The sequence below is a fragment of the Rhinolophus sinicus genome, linkage group LG11 (assembly GCF_036562045.2).
Source record: "Rhinolophus sinicus isolate RSC01 linkage group LG11, ASM3656204v1, whole genome shotgun sequence".
NCBI lineage: Eukaryota > Metazoa > Chordata > Mammalia > Chiroptera > Rhinolophidae > Rhinolophus > Rhinolophus sinicus.
Genome location: NC_133760.1, coordinates 40824887 through 40846549, shown reverse-complemented (window position 1 = coordinate 40846549; position 21663 = coordinate 40824887). Strand labels below are relative to the sequence as shown.

General features: G+C 39.4%; 1 protein-coding gene across 5 annotated transcripts in view; it reads left to right on the top strand.

Moving 5' to 3' along the window:
• Positions 1-21663, top strand: part of OGFOD1 (2-oxoglutarate and iron dependent oxygenase domain containing 1) — a 33782-nt gene that overhangs the window by 1170 nt on the left and 10949 nt on the right. For 2 of the 5 annotated variants that reach the window (XM_019753944.2, XM_019753954.2), the window contains exons 2-13: positions 601-746; positions 4000-4046; positions 4689-4789; positions 7511-7627; positions 8174-8265; positions 8470-8598; positions 8900-9013; positions 10377-10456; positions 10736-11049; positions 14486-14608; positions 15066-15124; positions 15611-16351. In XM_019753944.2, coding sequence (XP_019609503.1) covers positions 601-746; positions 4000-4046; positions 4689-4789; positions 7511-7627; positions 8174-8265; positions 8470-8598; positions 8900-9013; positions 10377-10456; positions 10736-11049; positions 14486-14608; positions 15066-15124; positions 15611-15772 — 1484 coding nt within the window. In that variant the 3' untranslated portion in view covers positions 15773-16351. Of the gene's footprint in view, positions 1-600; positions 747-2819; positions 2857-3999; positions 4047-4688; positions 4790-7510; positions 7628-8173; positions 8266-8469; positions 8599-8899; positions 9014-10376; positions 10457-10735; positions 11050-14485; positions 14609-15065; positions 15125-15610; positions 16352-21663 lie in introns of those variants that run through there. The other 3 variants (XR_012490171.1, XM_074314861.1, XM_074314862.1) reach the window with 3 other exon arrangements.

The window sequence follows — 21663 nt, the reverse complement described above, 5'->3', positions numbered from 1 at the left end:
AATTGTTGAGAAGATTAAATGAGATAATGTGTGTAAAGCACCAGTGTGCCGTGTGCTTGGTAGGTGGTGGTGATGATTTTTAGAGGGGTACGTAATGTAGCTCACCAGAGTCAGTGGGTAAAACGCTGGGGGAGAAGTCATGAAATTAGAGGAAATTATGCCTGAACTGATTAAAAAAATATATGTGTGTATTGCAACTTCCTTAGACAGTAACTTGGGGAAAGAAAAAGGATTAAAGGAAAATTGCCAGACAGTATTGCTATTGTCATTTTTAATTTCGGGGGAAATAAATTAAGACTCTAAAATACATTCAACAAGTAACCATTGAACTAAAACAAACAAACAAACAAAACCCAAAAGAGCAGGAACCTTACTTTACTGATATCACTTATACTCATATTAAGGACTAATATTTTAAGCACAGTATCTTTAAAAAGTAGTATTAAGTGGATAAAGAAAAAAGGGAAGAGCTTCTAATTCTCCCCCATATCTTAGACTTGAGGTACTAGGTTCCTGAAAATTCGTGACCATCCCCTTTTTTATTCTCTTTACTATGCTGCTCGGGTCAAAAATACAAAAGGAATGTTTTCTTTCCAACAGAAGCCATTGTCATGGACATGGACCCCTTTCTTCACTGCGTGATCCCAAACTTCATCCAAAGCCAAAACTTCTTGGAAGAGCTTCAAAAGGAACTTTTGAACTTGGACTTCCATGAAAAGTATAATGATTTATATAAGTTTCAGCAGGTATTTATGCCCCTTTCCATTAGCTCTTTCACTTCAGAGATTTATTATCTATAAAATCATTCAGTAGCTTTAGACTTGAGGTTTTTAGATTGGGTTTGCCTTGGAGGGTCCTTGCCTTGATGTTAAAAGCATTCATTCCTTTAACATAAGCTTCCTGAGTGTTAATTATGTGTTAGGTGCTATCATCCTTTGGGAGTCTTTGCCAATTCCTCCCCTATAAGACTTTAAAATCTAAAATAATAAAGGTGATGGTGGTGACGGAGAGTCAAAAAATACGGTAAGCCAAGAAGTACATTACAAACAAAAGTATATTTTGGGGAGTGGTATACTGAAGAGGGTTGTACATTGGAAGATAATAACCATTTAAATTTTTGAGTTCATGTATTTGTTTACGTGGCTTGATGTATTGCAGTACACTCTCCACTGTAGTATGTCCTATAGCAAGTGAGTTAGATCCATTCTTTTTTTGGTGGGCAATTTAATTTGGCAGAATAGACTATCTCAAAATCAAAGCTAGTTTTTCTACTCTTAGAAAACAGGCCCAAACTAGGGATACAAATATAGATCGTCGGTTTCCCCAGTTTGGGGAGCTATCTTTCAGTACATACTATACATCATTCTTAGAAATCCTTTATAAAACTTCAAGGACATCAGCCCTTAAAAAAAAAAAAAAAATCACAAAAAAATAAATTAAAAATGAAAAAGATGAATTGTTTTGTTTTCTTTGTATTTTCCCTTTGATTTCTCTTTATCTGAGATGAGATTAAATAACGTGTTTCTTTTTCTTGCTTTTATTCTTTTACACTAGAGCTGATTGTCTGGTCAGCTGGTTGTGGCCCATCTCTCTTGGACATGTGATTGAATTAACCAGGTTAAACAAATGAATGATGTGACTCATAATTCAAAAAATTGAATGAAAATTAACTTTTATGCATAGTAAAGTTGCGTAGGTTAATTAAAAACCATTGTTGTTTGCCTTTTTAATTATATCAACTTTGATAACATTAGGTCTCTTTTGTTGATTTAGAGCTAAATACATCTCTGATTACTAAAATTGAGAAATCAAAGTGGTTTTCACTTAATGCAATTTTATAAGGGAAAATATGTCTAACTGTGAAGTCAGTCAGAGGCAAAACAATAAAAAGGGCCTGGGGTGATGAGGGGGAAAAAGCCATTACTTTAGATCCCCTGGGTGTTTGGTGAAACTCTGCTGTGAATAATTTTTACTATGCTCACTTTGGGACAGAACTTCATCCTAAGACAGTAAATATAAAAACTGTTTTCAGTCTCCAGTCCATTCAAACTTCGCCTATATCTTTTTGCTTTGCTCATGCTGTGAATTGACTTGATAATTGGGTCTCTAACATCTCCCAATCCCCTTAACCAAGTTTGTCATTAGAAGTAGCCTCATATTCTGTATTTATTTTAAAGCAAGCATTATTCAGTGCCTGCTTTATGCCATGGCAAGTGCTTTATATTTATTAATCCATTAAATGCTCATAACAGTCCCATGACGGACATACATTACTATTCCTGTTTTACAGATGAGGAAACTATACATCAGTTTTTCTTTCTCTTCTGGATCATTCTCTTTAACATACAAAAAAAAAAAAAGCTCATCATCTCATCTTAAGAAAAAAAAATGCTCTGGATCTACCTGTCCCCTTAAGCTACCACCCCGTTGCTCTGCGTCCCTTGACAGTAGCATTCCTTGTGAGTTGTCTGCACTGTCTCAGATTCCTCTCCTCCCGTTCTGTTAAGACCGCTGTGGTTAGGCTTTCACCTAGTACACGGCACCAAACTGCAGTCTTCAAGGTCATTCACAACATCTGCATCAGTAAATTCAATCGCCAGTTTCAGGCCTGGTTTGTGATTTTTTTAATGGAGAGCACAGCTCACAGTGGCCTATGTAGGGATTGAACCGGCAGCTTTGGTGATCTTAGTACCATGCTCTAGCCAACTGAGCTAACCAGCCACCCCATTCAGGCCTGGTTTTACTTGACCTCTCAGCAGCATTTGACCTATGTTACTCCTTCCTCCTGGAGACATTTGCTTTTTTCACTTTCCTTTCAGGATACCATGCTCTGCTGGTTTTCTTTCTACCTCACTGGTGAGTCCCTCTTAGTTTCCTTTGGTAGGTCTTCCTTATGTCCCTGACTTAATGATAAAGTACCCGAGGGCTGAGCCCTTGGACCAAGCAGATTTCCAGGAGCCCCTAATCTTGCTTCTAATCCTGGATCTCTATTTAGTGTCTCACACTTAAGTCCAAAACTAAACTCCTGATCTTCTCCCCATAAGTCTTCCATCTGCAGTTTTACCCATTCCGGTTAATGGCAACTCGATCTTTCCACTGGCTCTGGCTAAAAACCTAGAGGTCATCCTTGATTCCTCTCTCAAACCTCATACCCAGTTCATTAGGAAATTCTACCTTCAAAATATATCCAGAAAAACCCACTTCTTTCAGCTTCCACTGCCAGCAGCCAACACTTGGTCCAAGCCATCTTTGACTCTCCCCAGGATCATTCTATTAGTGTATTAACCACTCTCCCTGCTTCTACCCTTCCCCCTACACACACAGTATTCTTTTAAAATGAAAATGGACCCAAGAGAATTGAAAACATGTTCACATAAAAACTAGTACACAAATGTTTATAGCAGCATTATATTATTCATAATAGCCAAAAAGTGGAAACAACCCAAATGTCCATAAACTGATGGATGGATAAACACAATGTGGCATATCCATCATAATGGAATACTATTCAGCCAGAAAAAGGAATGAAGTACTAATATTGCTACAACATAGATGAACCTGGAAAACATGTTAAGTGAAAGAAGCTAGACACAAAAGGCCACATACTGTATGATTCCGTTTATGTGTCATGTCCGAATAGGCAAATAGAGAGGCAGAAAGTAGATTAGTGGTTGCCAGAACCATTTGTCACCTTTTATAGTAATAATCGACTTTTTATATTTATCATCTGTCTCCCTTAACAAGAATATAAGCTCCACTGTAATAACTTAAGTATTTGTTGAATGAATAAGACCTAGAGAAGCTAAGAGACTTGCCTTAGTCACAGACTGCCAAATGGAGGGGCCACGCCTCAAACCTAGGCAGTTTGGCTTCAGAGTCTTAGCCACAGTGCTATACAGGCTCTTAACCACAGTGCTTACTGCCAGAATACTCACTGACACCTTCTCCTGTGTGCATCTAACGTGAAGGAAATCCTTTTTTTCTTTTTTCATGATCAAGTCTGACGATTTGAAGAAGAGAAAAGAGCCTCACATCTGTGCTTTAAGGTAAACAAGTAATCGTATTTGTTGGGTGCCTAATATGTGCCAGGCTGGCTAGTACATGCTTTAAATGTTATGTCATACAATCTTTGCTGACATTATTTTCCCATTTTCTTGAAGAGGAAACAGACTCTGAGAAAGTAAATCACTTCTTCAAGGCTGCCTAGGAAAAAACCAAGGGAGCTAAGATATAAACTCAAGTCTGATTCTAAGACCCAAGTTCTCAATGATAAAATGTTCGACCTTGTTAGTAGTCAGGGAAACAAATTAACACTGAAGGTACCACCATTCACCTATTAGGTTGGCAAATATTAAAAACAAAATTTCCAGGGCTGACAGAAGTGTAGATACCTTTATACGCTGCTGCAGTCTTTCTTAGAAGATGGTTTGGAAAGATGTATCAAAACCTAAAAATTAGGCTTATCTTTTTGTAGTGTAATTCCACGTATAGAGTTTATCCTGAGAAAATAATTAAGGATGTGCTCTGGGAATATTAGTCCTAAACTATGGAAGTTTAAAGTGAGGACCATTCTCAGGAATGGATCTCTTGAGTAAACCACAACCTCCAGGAAGATTGAGTTGTGGCATAGATTCAAATGGAGCCCACACCGTGGCATAACAAGTCATCTCTTTTGTTTACATTTCTAGGAAAATTCTGTTTGAGGATTTCCGGGCTTGGCTTTCTGACATTTCCAAGATTGACCTGGAATCAACTATTGACATGTCCTGTGCTAAATATGAATTCTCAGGTAAGAAAGATAAAGCCCTGATGTCTGTAAGATTTAAAGGTTTTGACTAAATAATGGTGGAAAGATAGTGTCAGTGTATCAAAATCCTAGGCCATGAATCCCTGCATAGCACTAAGACCTTCTTAATAAGGAAGGTCTGACCCAGCTCATACAGAAATGCCCGTCATAGTGGAAGGTGTAAGGCAGTGGTTCTTTGAGAATATGATGAAAACTCTTGACCATTTTGTCAGAAAAGTGCCGATAATGCACATACGAGTACACACCAACTTTCCATATAATATCAGGAAATTCAGCGGTGACATTGTAAACTCCCCTCTTAGACTTCTTAGGGAACAAATGTCTCCCCCAGTGTCATTTTTTCTTTTTTCCTTTTTTTAATTTTGAAGGTAATAAGTGAGTATACTCTTAAGGAAAAAAATTCGAACAACGTAAAAATATACAGTGTGAACCTTGATAGTTCCCTTCACCTTCTCCTTGCCCCCCCCTTTCTTTACAGAGGTATCCATTCTCACCAGTTTGGGGTGCATCCTTCCAGTTCCCTTTCTGAGCATAAATGTCTTTTTGAAAACATGTTTGGTTTTTTCGCCTGGAAGGAAAAGTGTTTTGTTTTGGGTTTAACTCTTATCCTGGGGAAGTTTAACTTGGTAACAACTTTTGAGGATAACTTAGTAATACACATAAAGAGTGATATCATATGCCCTTCTTTTAACTTTTTTTCTTTTTGAAGTAATTTCAAACGTACAGAAAAGTGGCAAACATAGTACATATAATTTTTCTCCTGTTTTACTTGAAAGTGGGATGTCATTATGATGCTCCATGTCCCCTGAATAACTTCAGTAATTCCTACAAGGACATTCTCCTACGTGAAAATCAGGAAATTGGAGTGACACAGTATTCCCGTCCAATTCACAGGCTCCTTGCAAGTTCCATCATTTGGTCCTTCAGCAGAACACAGTCCAGCACTTACTTGTCTCTTTAGTCTCCCTCAGTCTAGAGCAGTTCCTCAGTCTCTTGTTTCATGATGCTTCTGACTATTTACAGATGAGTTATTTTGTAAAACTTCCCTCAGTTTCGGTTTGTCAGTTGCTTCCTCGTGGTTAGATTCAAGTCATGCGTTTTTGGCAAGAATATTACAGATTTATGTGTTCTTATTGCACCTTATCAAGTGGCACACAGTTTCTGTCGTCTTACTAGTGACAGTAACTTTGATCACTTAACTAAGGTGCTGCCTGATATCACATTTGTCTGTAAATTATTATTTCCTCTCTATAAGGTAAGTATTTTGTGAGGAGATACTTTAAGATTATGTAAATTTCCCATTTCTCCTCAACCTTTGATTCACCTGTTCTAGCATCCACTGATTATTCCTTGCTAAATTATTAGTATGCATGTTGCCAAATGGTGATTTTTACAATAAGATCATTTCTTCTGCATTCATTAGTTGTCACTCTACTGTAAGGACAACTTTTTCCTCTCCCCATTATTCATTTATTTAGGTCAGTGTGGATTTACGGACTTACTATTTATATAATGGGTCATTAGTTACTGTCATTTTATTGATGCTCATATTGTCCCTGATTTGATCAAGGGCAGCACCTTTAAACTGACTTACGTGTCCTTTTGATATGTCCCCATCATTCTTAATACGTCTTATTTTCTGGCAAAACAAGATTTTCCAGGCTTACCTTACCTTTCCCCTGCTCTACACCTGGAGTTGGCTGTTCTTTCAAAGAACCCTAGTTCCTTTAGTGAAGAATGATACTTAAAAATCAAGATGGGGACTCCAGGTGTTTTTGCTATTAGGGTGGCACTTCTCCCAGACCCTTTTAGTGGAAGGAGGCAGTAAATATATGTATGCATTTACATTTGTATTTCTGTATCTGTACTTACATCTGTATGTTTACATAAATATCTATATAGATATATAAGAAACTGAATTCACATTGATTCCTCCAGTTCCAATTCAACATGATAGAGTTCATTCTAGATTTCTCCTTTCCTCTGTGTGGAAGTCCTTTCTTCAACAGTGAGAAACCTGGCTTCCATTATCATCAATATATTTTTCGAAACAATCCCTCCACGTGTGAACGATCTCAGTTTACCGTAGTACTCCCTCTTCCACTCTGCATGGCTGCATGCCTTGCTCAACCCCACCTAATGGCTTTAGAAGTTTAACTCAAGAAATTAATGGGAACAAGTACAAAAGAGATCTATGTGTAATGGTGTGCATTAAAGCATTCTTAATAGACAAGAAATGGAAACAATTAACAAATAAAAGAGTGGTTAAGAGGGGAGGGAGGTAATTCATAATCCATATAGTAGAATAACTGCAGCCAATGAAGAGATGACAAGTGTGTATATTGAGATCGAAAGACACTTACCACATAATTAAAAAAAGACCAGGCCATGGAATAAACACCGTAGGATACCATTTTTTTCAAAAGCAAATACATGTATGTAGAAAAAATATTAGATTATATGTAAAGATGTTGTCGGGGATTATCTCCAGGTCTAACTACATACGCGTTCTTCAGTGTTTTTTAGAATTTTTAATATTGACAGTTTTCTCTCTTTAATTATGAAAGGGGAAATCCGTACCATTTTAAAGCTGGAAGAGCTGACATTACAATGAGTATCAGATGGACTGGTATTAAGTGCAGGGTCAGGTATCGGCTGCTCAGTGTCTCTGCAGGGACATTAAGGTGTGCGTTGAACTTGCAGATGCCCTACTGTGCCACGACGACGAGCTGGAAGGACGCCGGATTGCCTTCATTCTTTACCTGGTTCCCTCCTGGGACAGGAGCTTGGGGGGCACCCTGGACCTATACAGTGTTGATGGTAAGACAAATGTGTGCTCTTCAACACCAGTAGCCACCTCTGAATTCTCACAGGCAATATCTGTATGTGTCAGAGGAGATGGAAGCCATTGATTACAGCGACAGCCGCAGGAGGACTTACTGCTAGCCCTGACAGCCACCTCTCTCACTTGTACTTGAGATAATCATTACTCGAGATGAAAAGTTGTCAGACCTGGCTTCGGAATACAGACCAGGGGTAGAGAGCACGTAAAGCTGCTTGTGGCTGTCAATCTGCCAGGACCTGTCCATCTGACAAAGTCAGGGTTTTTTGTTTTAATAACTGACCCCAGGGGTTGACTCCAGGAAACTTCCAGCCCTCATCAATAATATATGAGTGGTAACAAATGTCAGCTGGCAGAACTAGCAAGTACGAGTGAAACAGATGGAAAGGGATGGTATTTGGGGCTCTGAAGGGTACATCTAGATACACTTAGAAACGTGAGTATTGTCCAGGTGAAACGAGGTGGCCTGGAAGTGGTTAATGATAATGAAATCACATTCGTGGATGTGTTCTCTCCTGGTACAGAACACTTGCAGCCGAAGCAGATTGTCAAGTCTCTTATCCCTTCGTGGAACACACTGGTTTTCTTTGAAGTGTCTCCAGTATCCTTTCACCAGGTAAAGACTGTAAGCCACAAATAAATAGAGACCTAAGGATCATGCCTTTTAGTCACCCATTATCTAAATGTGACAGCTTCCTTTTGGACTTAAGTGGCCAGGTTGTTTTCACACCTAGCGTGGAGGGTCCTGAAATTAGTGTGCCTCGGCTGGTAATCTTCTCCTGTTCTTTGTGCTGATGTGTCGCTGGTCTTGTCCTTGCAGGTGTCTGAAGTCCTGTCTGAAGAAAAGTCGCGTTTGTCTATAAGTGGCTGGTTTCATGGTCCTTCGCTGACCAGGCCTCCCAACTACTTTGAACCTCTCATCCCTCGGAGCCCTCACATCCCACAAGATGTAAGGACAAATTCCTGCTGCCGGGATTCTTATCTTAGAAGCTGGAGCATATCATTTGTTTTTCTGGTTTAAAACTGCTATTCCTGATAATGAGACTAGACTTTGAGCTTGTCCTACCACTCTTCATAGGTAAACTTTTGATAGTGTCTTTTTCTCAGGTATAGTTTACCATCACTTTATGTTTAACAAGGAAACAGTTAAAAAGTGGGGACTTGCGTATACTTTACTAGTATGAAATGATGTAAGAACAAAAGCAATAGGATTATTAACTCATCTTTTGCATCTGCTACTGCTTTGCAAGCATGAAATTTTGTATGATTGGATCAACCCTACCTATCTGGACATGGATTATCAAATTCAAATTCAAGAAGAGTTTGAAGAAAGGTCTGAAATTCTCCTGAAGGAGTTCCTAAAGGTAGGTCAGCACATCTTGTCTGGTATATCTTGGGTGGATAAATAGGCGTCACCAAGAGTTTTTGTTCTTTTTGTTGTTGTTCCTAGTTACAATGTTTATGCCATCCTCTAATTTAAATAAAATACAGAAATGATAATAACTAACATTGGTATCAGCTAGGTGCTCAGTGGGTTAAGAGTCCCTTGCGTATTCCACAGTTCTCTAGAATCTTAATGGTAATAGACACACAGAGAAGCTCCTACACTGAAAATCAGTTGTGTGTGGTCCCCTTCCTATCCGCTTGAATATGGTGCCTACTATTTTAATGATAGGTTACTAATCGATCAACACTATTACTGAAAGTTCGGCAATGATGAGGCAGCACATTAGGGTGAAGAGAGAACTAGATCAGAAGTCAGAAGACCTTCTATTCCTGGCCTGGCTCTGACTGGACTGACCTGACCACATCCCTCAATCTCTTTGAGCTTTTATTTCATCATCGTTACACTGGAGTAACACCTGCCATGCCCACCTTTGAGAGTTGCTGTGAGGCCCAAATGAGATCACGTACACTGGTGCTTCAGAGTTGACCTAGGGTCCCATGAAATGACAGTCCCAGGAGCTGTTTCTCCATGAAAAAATGGTTGAGAGACAATACATAATGTCTCTCTCTCGGAATTTTATAGCTGACATTGGGGTATTAAGCAATTTGAGTAGTAGTAAATAAACTTGTTTAAGCCTATTTAATTCAGTTTACCTAAACCATGCTTTGGGGTCCTTTTTCTTAAGACTGATATGACTGTTGTTTTCAGAAAACTCCTTAGGAAACTGCGTTAAACAAGTACGTATATAGCCTGTGGAGAATATTGCAGTAGGTTACTCAGTTTCTGTACTGTACTTGACATTTAAATTTAGAATGCTGACTAAATAAAGGGAATGAGCTGAGGCCTGGGGAATCTGTTGTTATATAGAGATTTTTCATTGTAATGACACTGACTTACGCAGTTCAATTTTTTTTCTTATACCTTACCAATTAAAGAGTCTGTATTAAAAAATAAAAATAATAAAACTTTTTTTTAAAATTAAAAGAATATTATCCTCATTTTATAAATGCAGGAATTGAGAGGTTGAGCAATTTGACATAAGATAAACAACTACTTAAGGAAATGGCCCAAATCAACACTCAGGTCTCTTGGCTAAAGCATGCTGACAATTTATCCAGTCTTGGCTTTGGCTTCACCATATCAAGACTGGGGAATCTTGTGCAAAAGGGATGAGAGTTAACTGACCCCTTTAGAAGTCAGCCAGAATGATTCTGCAGGGCTGCAAGACCAGTGTGGGATCACAAGGAGATTTTTAACTGCTTTATTTGCTCATTTTCCAGCCTGAGAAATTTGCAGAGGTCTGTGAGGCTTTGGAGAAAGGAGATGTGAAATGGAGCAGCCGAGGTCCCCCTAACAAAAGGTAGAACCCATCATGCAAGACGTTTGCATCTGCATTTGGCACCTGCCTGTTTGTCTGACAGACTCACCTTCAATAATAGGACATTTGCCCTAGTGATGTTTGGTACTCAGGGACATCCAGTAGCAGGCCCGAATAGAATCTCACTATTATAACAACATGTGCTTTAGTAAGCTATGCCAAGATTTAGGGAGAGAGGTACAAAGCTAATGATCAGCTTTTGTTCCACGAGTAATTTGACATCTGTGGCTTTGATGAACGACTGACATTGCTGCTTTTCAGGTTTTATGAGAAAGCTGAGGAGAGCACACTTCCTGACATACTGAAGGACTGCATGGCATTATTTCGCTCCGAGGCACTCTTCTTGCTGCTGTCCAACTTCACAGGCCTGAAGCTTCACTTCTTGGCCCCTTCAGAAGAAGATGAGGTTGAGGACACAAAAGAGGGAGAAGCAGCCTCTGCTCCTGATAGCACTGAAGAAGGGACGAGCTGTAGCTCCTCTGAGCCAAAGAGTAACCAGGAGGCCACTGGCAACAACAGCCAACAGAGCAGTGAACAGACAGACCCAGTGCCAGCGGAAAACGAAGCCCAGAAAGGTAAGCTGTTGTTATAACTTGTCTCTATTTTCCATTAAGCATTCACCATTCAGTCATTTATTCATTCAGCAAATATTTCTTGAGCATCTACTGTATACCAGGCCCTGTTTCAGGAGCTGAAGAAAAAAAACAGACGAGGTTTCTGCTCTCCTCAAGCGTGTACTCTAATAGGAGAGGACAGAGCTTAAATATATACACCAACAACTAGGAAACATCAAATAATGATAAATGCTGCGGAGATCATTTTAATAGGGTTGTGTGCTGAGCAGTGACTGACTGAGTGGCCGCTTAGGTGAACGGGCAATCTGGAAAAGCCTGTCTGAGGAGCTGTCAGCCAGGCTCACGTCTGAATGACAGGAGGGAGATGCACGAAGAGCATTCTAGTAGGTAGGAGAAACAGCTAGTACCTTTTATCAGGGTAACGATAGTACAGGTGGTGGAGAGAAAGGACTGGCTTTGCCTACAATTACTCTAAAACACAAGAACATAAAGGAGAAGAAGGTGATCAGCTTATTCTGCTAAGAACCAGTAACAGACTAAGAAAAACTTGCTTGAATTTGGACAAATAGAGGGAAGGAAGTTATTAAAAGTAGAGACGTTTAATCATCTACAAACAAGATGGAAAGGAGAAAAATATAGGAAGTTTAAGAAGTAATGCTTCTATGGAGATTTTGGCACCATTAACTGAGCAAGTATAAATTCAGCTTAAATGTCACAGCACCTTCTAACTCAGATTAGAAAACCTGTTACCCGCTTCCTCTCCTCAGTTTTACTATCCTCTGCTTCCACTCTAATTCCTTCACAAGGACCCTATGCAGTTAGAAGAACAAAGACAAGGGAGGTGGTACCTGTGGAAATAAAACCAGCAGTGTGAGATGCTAACCGCCAGCAACAAGACTCAGATTCTGTATCTCCCAAACTGGTGGCCCTGCCACTATGGTCACCACAGATATTTAGGAAAACCAGACCCCGGTGGCTTTCTGTGCAGTTTAATACACAAGAAAGCCTTATTTTGAAAGGTTGGTTTTCCTTGGTAATTGATACTGGCATCTATACCTAGATCCTAAAAATAAGTCAGGTGAGTGGGGCCGCAAGGGCTTTTTAAAAATGTATTTGTCCACTTCTATTCCTTTTTGGGGTTTTTTTGTGAACCTGCAACTTGGAAGAAAATTTATATAGACAACCAAAAAGATGCTTTATTCTGTTATTGAGCATCTACTGTATGCAAGGCCTTAGGCCAGAGCTGAGTCGGGAATACAAATGTAAATGAGAAAAGCCACTGTTTACAAAGTTGACCATCTTAAAGGAAAGCTGTAAAGCATTTTTAAGGAAAAGCTGAAAAGCTGCTAAGGTATGTAATAGCAGTGTTAATGTTGGCTTAGCTAGGGCACGTTCGATAAGATATCCAGAACCATTACAGACCAGACAATTAAGTTTCTGTTTTTTAAAAAATATATAAAATATAACGTTAATTTCAGAATGTTTGGAAAACAAATAAGTAAAAGGAAAATAAGCACCTATTTGTGGCCGCTATTAACATTTGAAATATATCCTTCTAGTCTTTTTTGCTATGTAGGCATATACGCATATAGGTAACAAACTTCCTCGGCTTTTATCTGGGAATGTCTTAATTTCTCCCTCACTCTTGAGGACAGTTTTGCCAAATACACGATTATTGGCTGACAGCGTTTTTTCTTTTATATTTGAATATACCTGACCACTGCCTTCTGGCCTCCAGAATTGCTGATGAGAAATCTGCTGATCTTATTAAGAATCCTTTGTATGTGATTGACTTCTCTCTTGCTGCTTTCAAGATTCTTTGTCTTTTGAAAGTTTCATTATGGTGTGTCTTGGTGTAGATCTCTTTCAGTTCAGCTTACTTGGAATTCATTGAGCTTCTTGGATATTTATATTCATGTCTTTCATAGAATTTGGGAAGTTTTTAGCCATTATTGCTTTAAATATTCTCTCTGCGCCTTTCTTTCTCCCTTTTCCTTTTCAGACTCCCACAATGCATATGTTGATCCAGCTGATGGTGTCCCACGGGTCCCTTAGACTCTACTCACTGTTTTCTAATATTTTCTCTTTCTGTTCCTCAGTCTTGGTAATTTCCATTGTCTCATCTTCAAGTTTGCTGATTCTTCTGCCTGCTCAAATCTGCCTTTGAATTCCTCTAGTTAATTTTTTCATTTCAGTTATTGTACTTTTCAGCTCCAGAATCTCTTTTTGGTTTCTTTTTAAAGTTTGTTTTCTTTATTGATATTTCCATTTTCTTCATACATTGTTTCCTTGATTTTCTCCACATCTTTAGTTTTTGAGCATCTTTAAGACAGCTGTTTTAAAATCTTCTTCTAGTGTATCTGCCATCAGGTCTTTTTCAGGGACAGTTTGTGTTGACTTTTTCCCTTTGAATGGGCCACTTTACTGTTTCTTTGTATGCCTTCCGATTTTTTTTATTGAAAACTGGACATTTGAATCTAAAATGTAACTTAACACAAAAAACCAGCTAGATCTAACAGACATGTACAAAACACTCTACCCAACAATAGCATACACATTCTTCTCAAGTGCACGTGGGACATCTTCCAGGATAGACAATATGTTAGACCACAAATTATGTCTCAATAGATTTTAAAAAAATAAATATACAAAGTATCTTCTCCAACCACAACGAGATGAAGTTAAAAAATGAGCTATCAAGCCATGAAAAGACATGGAGGAAACTTAAATGCATATTACTGCGTGAAAGAAGCCAGTCTGAAACCGTATTGTGTGATTCCAACTATATGACATTCAGGAAAAGGCAAAACTAAGGAGAGTGGTTGGAAGGATTTGGGAGAGAGGCATGAATAGGTGGAGCACAGGGCGGTTTAGTGGCAGTGAAACTGTTCTGTATGACACTGTAATAATGGACACGACATTAAGCATTTGTCAAACCCATAGAATATACAACACAAAGAGTAAACCCTAATGCAAACTATGCACTCTAGCTAATAATAATGTATCAGTATTGATTCATCAACTGTAACAAATATACCACACTAAGAGTAGATGTTAATAATAGGGAACTGGGGGAGAATGGTGTGGAAACTACTTTCTAGGAAGATTTTCTGTAAACCTAAAATTGCTCTAAAAAATAGCCTATTACAAATAATATTCACATTTTAACTTTTTATTTTGGGCAGCTAAGTATCTACCCCATCTGAAATTTTCTGTAAAGAGAGAACTAGAAAGTCAACTGTTTTTCCCCAAATAGTCACACCTGGTAATTTCTGACACTCACTGACGGCTAATTTGGTGGAATAGTAGGTCAGCTGAAGGTTTATGGCAATGGTTTCCCATTAGTGCTGTATCATTCCTAATTGTCATTCCCTTGCAATCTAGCAGCGGTATTAAGGTTATTTTAATATTTTTCTGGTCTTCTGTTTTTTCTTAGAATCAAGTGTTCCCACATGCCAGGGGGAACTGAGGCACTGGAAGACTGGTCACTACACTTTGATCCATGACAACAGCAAGACTGAATTTGCCCTGGACTTACTTCTTTACTGTGGCTGTGAAGGTAAGAGGGAGGCAGAAAGCAGTGTTTCCTTAAGAGGGGCATCTGTCCTGGGTGCTCCTCTCCAACTGAACCAATTCAGAAGTATTTGCCGTGGCCAGGGTCTCGGATCACAGGAGCTCAATGTTGGAAGGGATCTTAGGGGTCATGAATTTCATTCTCCTAACTCAAAGGAGGATTTACATCTTTGACTATGGTACGGGAGATGGACCAAACCACAATTTCCCTCCAAGAATGCCAGCTTTTGTGTAATTGTGCTTCCAAGTACATTTTACATGTAATTCTTCATTTTCAGTTCTTATTCAATGTTGACTGAATGGTAAAATCAGGCTCATAGTGTTGGTTACTACTGAACTCCCAGACCCGTCAGTTTTAAGCAGCATGGGGTCAGTGATTTAAGCACATGGTGTAACTCTTGCATTGAGAACTTTCTGAATGCTGTTTGTTTTTCCCTTGTAAGGCTGGGAGCCAGAATATGGTGGCTTTACTTCCTACATTGCCAAAGGTGAAGATGAAGAGGTAAGTTGCTTCTGATAGCACACTATCTTTTTAGTTCTTGAGGATGCTTTCATTCTTCAAAATCCCAATTTTTATAACCTTCTACCAATGTCTTTGACAATTCCATGTTGGTCTGCCGACAATGGTCTAATTTCTAGTAGAATGTACTCAGCATGGAATAAAGATGCTAAAGAATAATCACTAAACATTCTACCCTGAGGAATTCCAAATAAATTAAAAGCTACATGGTATATTCCCATTAATCTTTCAATGTAGAACGAAATGCATTAGGTAAAACCTTTCTGGGTATGTATTGTAATGGGGCTTGTTAGAAAATGTCTTGACAGCCAGAGCAATAGGTCTTCCCTAGTAAAGGATCTTTCCTGTTCCCTGTCCCTAATCTGAAGTACTTGATATGGAAGCCATCTGTTCAGAAGTGAATCATTGAAGAAAAGAGTTAAGAATAAGCTTCATGTTCTGATGCACTGTTGTATTTGCCTGTTTCAGCTGCTAACAGTGAATCCAGAAAACAATTCTTTGGCATTGGTCTACAGAGACAGAGAGACTCTTAAATTTGTGAAGCACATTAACCACCGAAGCCTAGAACAAAAGAAAACCTTCCCAAACAGAACAGGTTTCTGGGCCTTTTCATTCGTCTATTATGAATGATAGGGCTGGGAAAGCAGGAAAAAAAGAGACCCTTCAGTACTGGAAATCTGGAAGAGCTAGTCTGGCATCAAGTGGAGGAGAGCTATAAGGTAACCTGTCTGACAGTGTCCTTAAAACTGTGTGTGGTTGTCCTTTAATAGGACTCACGGGATTGTCCTTAATCTAGACCTCCAGCTTGGAGATACATACTTATCTCTTCATTGAAAAGTTTCTGTCTTTTTCTACAATATTCAGTTATTCGTTTTCCATATTGACTTCTTCGGTGATTTAAAAAAACAAAATTGTGGTAAAATATATATAAACCATTTTTAGTGTACGGTTCAGTGGCATTAAGTACATCCCTACACAGTTGTGCAGCTTTCACCACCATCCACTTCCAGAACTTTTTCATCTTCCCAAACTGAAAGTCTGTCCCCGTTAAGTAGTAACTCCCACTCCTTCCTCCAGCCAGCCTCTCGCAACCACCATTCTATTATCTGTCTCTGAATTTGACTACTCATATTCCTTGTGTAAGTGCAATACAATATTTGTCATTTTGTGACTGTCTTATTTCACTTAGCATAAAATCTTCAAGATTCATCCATGTTTCCAAATTTTTTTTATACTCATAAATGATTGCAGATTCTGCCCTTCCTAATCACACTGGTTTAGAAAATGATAGAACCTTACATCCTGTTCATGCTGAGCCCATTACACTTCTTTCCACTGCCTCTGGCTGTGACTCTCCCAGGACAGTGTGGACTTAGATGATGTATAATATTCTTCCCTTGAAAAAGGCCTAGCCTAAAACATCATGGCCTCAAGAGACTTCTGCCTTGTAAAGTAGATACTGCTTGCACCGTATATAATCTTTCCAGGTGCCCACTGCTTTTCATACGGAGTTGTGGCTCCTGTGTAACGCAGTGGTTCTAGCCTGACATAGGACTTTCATTTTCCCAAATACTGTAGGGTCAACTATAAAACTGGTTGCCTTTTTTTTTCTGTTTTAAGAGACCACGTGCTAAAAGGCCTCATCATAATGTCAAGAAGCTATCCCTTTTATTAATTCCTTTTTCCCTGAACTGTTCTGGGGGTTATGTAATAACTATTAGGTGGCAAAAGTAATTGCTCTTTAAAAGAAATAATTGCAAAAACCGCAATTATTTTTGGACCGACCTAATAGTACCTATGTGTGTGGGTGTGGATGGGTGCGTCTTCAGTTGAAAGATGGTATTTTCATTTTATTTCAATACTGTCTCCGTTTCCTTTCCCTTTTTTTACATTATTAGCTATTGCCGTAGCTTTTATTTTGGGTTTTACTAATTAATAGGAAAAACATTGGGCTTTTTATCTTCTTTAATCTCCTAAAACTTTGAGTACTATTTTCTAGAGTTTGCATTTAAATGAAGAAAATGAGTTTCACTTTCTTTTAGGTTGATGGTTTCATAAATGTTTTGATTTTGCACCCCAGTCAGCAGGAAATGTTTTAACATGTTTGACCATTATATGGATATTTACCTATAAATTTTACAGATGTACTAATATTCAGTATTGTTATGAAACAAACACTAATTTTTAAAGGATGAGATAAAAAGAAATACCTAGAACAAATTCTGTTATCTCTCCACACCCACACCATATTGGGCTATTTCACATACCTACAGTTTTGGAGACCACACTTTTTCTTTTTTTTAAAGATTTTATTGGGGAAGGGAAACAGGACATTATTGGGGAACAGTGTGTACTTCCAGGACTTTTTTCCAAGTCAAGTTGTTGTCCTTTCAATCTTAGTTGTGGAGGGTGCCGTTCAGCTTCAAGTTGTTGCCCTTTCAGTTTTAGTTTTAGGAGGGCGCAGCTCAGCTCCAGGTCCAGTTGCCGTTTCTAGTTGCAGAGGGCACGGCCCACCATCCCTTGCGGGAGTCGAAACCGGCAACCTTGTGGTTGAGAGGACACGCTCCCACCAACTGAGCCATCCGGGAGCTCAATGGCAGCTTAGCTCAAGGTGCCATGTTCAATCTTAGTTGCAGAGGGCGGAGCCCACCATCCCTTGCGGGACTCGAGGACTTGAATTGGCAACCTTGTGGTTGAGAGCCCACTGGCCCATGTGGGAATCGAACCGGCAGCCTTCGGAGTTAGGAGCATGGAGCTCTAACCACCTGAGCCACCGGGCCAGCCCAAGACCACCCTTTTTTAAACATAGTGTAGTGACACTCAAGTCAGATTGCAACTACTTTGTTACTAATGGTTTAAATTTTAAGACTTGTCTTTTAAGTTCCTGCAGACCAGAGGTCATCCCTATAATATTACTTTCATTCACTTATTTCTGATGTGTTTTCATGGGCGGGGGTTCGGGTGGAGAGAGAGGGAGAGAGAAGGAAAGAGAGAGAGAGAGAGAGAGATTGAGGTTCTGGTTAACACCCTGTCAGAGGCCTAACCCCAGGAAGGCCCAAGGAAATGTGCTGGGCAGGTGAAACCGTCATGTGCCACACTGGGGAAATAGTCTGAGAGTCGTGGCTCTAGGTGACATCTAAGGCCACCCAGCTTTGTCAGTTCTGCAGCGCTGGGCCTAAATCTTAGCACACTACACAGTGTTAAAATGTGTGCATTTGTTTCTCAACATGTTTATGGTCCATCAGCACAGCAGAATTTTCTCCACACTACAAAAAGGGATGTCAGGGTCCGAGGGGAGAGGATCCCTGAGAGCCAGACTCCGCTGTTGCTGGCAGTTACATCATCTGCAGCAGCACCTCCTGAACTGTGAGGGATGGCATGACTTGAGGTCACTTTCTGCACTAAGGATATCCAGCAATTGAAAAGCTACTTTTCCTCAAAGAGAATAGCTTTATATGCATTGCAGATTAGATAAACAATATGTGTTTGTTGTGAAGAATTAAAACATGTAAAATTATAAAGTAACGGTCACCTGGAATCCCACCATCTTGGGACAACCACTGTGGTGCTTTGTAACACATCAACTTGGCTAGACTGAACTACATGTCCCAGAATTTCCTTCCGTATGCTTCCAGTTAAGAGTGAGCTACAGATTCTTATGCAGAATTTGGAGGCCAAAATGAAGAGTAGCCATTTTATATCTCACTTACCTACTGGCTCACCTTGTTGGTGTCAGTCAGTCAGCAGCTGGGCCTGTTCCTGTGAATCTTCCTTCAGCTTCTCTGATCAAGGGTCTCAGTTTCTGCAGGATGCCCACACCATCAAGGTCAGACCCGACGCACGAACCGACGCAGATTTAGTATGCGCTCCAGCTCCTGCCTGTCGGTTTCAGCTTGTTCTTGTTCTTCCCAACTTTACATCCTTCCCAGCTGCCTGTCCTTTGGACTCCAAATTCCAGCCTCAGACCGAGTGCAGCCTTACGGACACTACTTGGCACTTCCTCTGGATTGTGTAAAATCAGATCCCATAACAAATCCCCTCCCTCTATATGTTGTCCATGGTAGAAATTAAGAAAATTTTCATAAAGTTATTTTGAGAGCATATTAGCATTTCTGTTAAGAGGAGGAAAAATAAAATGTTTAAGGAATAACCCTATAAATAATCTAACTTCAGTCCCTCATTTTAAAGATGTGTTAAATGAAACCTAGAAGAGAAAGAGGCTGTTAGGTTTTGAACCTGGCTTTTCTGCTGCTCACTGATTGCCTCCCAAACTCCACTCAATGTGGTGGTTTGTTTCCACAGAATACCAAAAAATATCAACGCTTGAGCTATCCCAGATCAGTATTTTTTCAACACAAAGTTTTATGGTTGCGGTAGCTCTTCAATCCATGATATAATTACCATTACTAAAACTGAGTGAGAAAACACAAACCCTGTTCAAAGGGTCCTATCATTGATAGAGTGACACCAGAGGCAGGCTCTCCAGCCTTCATGAACTGGCCATTCCTACAAAAACATGATTCCTTCTCTGACTGATGAAGAGTCAGTCCACATGGACAGTTCTGAGAACTACTTAGGAATTGTCCATGTGGCACCATCTGGGGAAAAGCCGATTTCTGTACCATACAAAGAAGAAGATAACTCAGGAGCTAGAGCATATAGTGTGGGCAGGGGCCAGATGGGAAAGAGGCAAAATGCAAAACACCAGGCTGCAATGGGTGTCATCTTGTACTTTCGTTTCAAAGTGAAATTGGAGATAATTTAGTTCTGTCACAGGACTCTGCACTGGCAGATTTTTAACTGCTAATTATAAAATTTGAAACTTTAATAATGTTGAAAATCATTCTTGTAAAGCACTTCTTGGATTGCATAATAGTTATAAAGTTCCTAGTACTTTGATTTCTGAAGCTACTGACAGGCTGACTGAGGACAGACAAGCCCATGGAGCACAGCAGATGCCTTTCTGTGCTGAAGGCATTCGCTCAGCACCATGGGAAGGATAAAGCTGATTAGAATGCAGACCCTGTGGTCACTTAATAGGAGATTAAGATTTATGTAAACACAGAAAGTAATGAGGGTTAAGGAATAGACATGGGCGAGGAAAGGTCTCCTAAGGAGAAAGCATTTCAGCTAAGCCTTGATGTATTTGGAAAGGCAGACACGGAAATAATAAAAACCATACTCTCTCTAAAATATTGAGTACCTGGTGGTGGTAACTTTTTAAAGGGGATGCTCAAAAAATGAGTAGAAAGCTTCTTTCCAGATATCAGAATCCTCAAGACCAATTTTCAAATGAAGGCTGAGTATTGTTCACTTAAAGCTTCAAAAAAATTCCGCAATGAAATAGAGCTTAAACTGTAGCTTCTAGAAGGCACTCAGATTCTATTAGGATAAAAAAATAGGACAAAATAGAGAAATAACTGATAACCAGTTCTTCTCATCCCTAAGCTGAACATGGTGACTTCTAACAGGAGAAAAAGAGGTAATTGAATGTTTTATGAACATTTTCATCTCATCCAGCCTTTCCAAGCTTGGGAAGTTCGGAATAGCAGAAAGAGCCATGACTACTTGCTTTCAAACCTCCACACCGCAACTTATAAGCTGTGGGATGCTGTCGAAAATATCCTGCTTCGATGAGCTCAGAAACACTAATGACAAGAGGATCAAATTAATGTGAAAATAACCTATTGGTAACCTATAAATCAGGAATACTTAAAAATAAATATCTTGCTGCAGGTCGACCCCTTCAAGCCTTGCGCACAGATAATTTTTAGGTGTCAGAGGAAGTTTTCTGGCTGAAAAACAACAGAATGGCCTTTGATGAGATTATTCTGTTAAATGAAAAGTGCCATACAATTTAAAACCAACACCAACTAGGGATTTTAATCGCAAAAGGTATAGGTTAGACTATGGGTAACGGAAAGGACTCAACAGTGGGACTCGAGTTTTGCCAGAAGCTCTGTGATAACACGTAATGAATCCCTGCACTTCTGTTCCCTCACCTTTGAGGCAGATACAAGATTCTTGATGACTTCGGGGATTACTGAAAGTAACAGTATATGTGGATGTCTTTTGAGCTATAGGTTGAAAATGCAAAACAGACATTACAGGGCGTAATCTCATTAAAACTAGGACTCCATAAAGCTCACATTTCATAAATAGAAGAGATAATCCTAAATGGCCAAATGGAGGAAACGAGCGAAATTAATTTATAATACCTCACCGGCAAGGCCCCTTCCCTTCATCTTCACATGACTACTATTGAGATGTGAAAACTGACTAATGTTTTAGTCATTAAACCAGTCCTGCAGTATACCTTAATGCAAAATTTTAACTCTTAAGGGGAAGGAGTTGCTAGCTACTGACACAAACCCCAGCTTTCTCTTCCTTGTAGGCACACAGATAACATTTCCTGGTCTCTGTGCAATAAGATGTGGCCATGTTAGCTACTGGAATGTGAGTGGAAATGACAGTGACATTTCCAGACTATAGCCTTTAAAAGCTTTTCCTTTTCTGCTGGC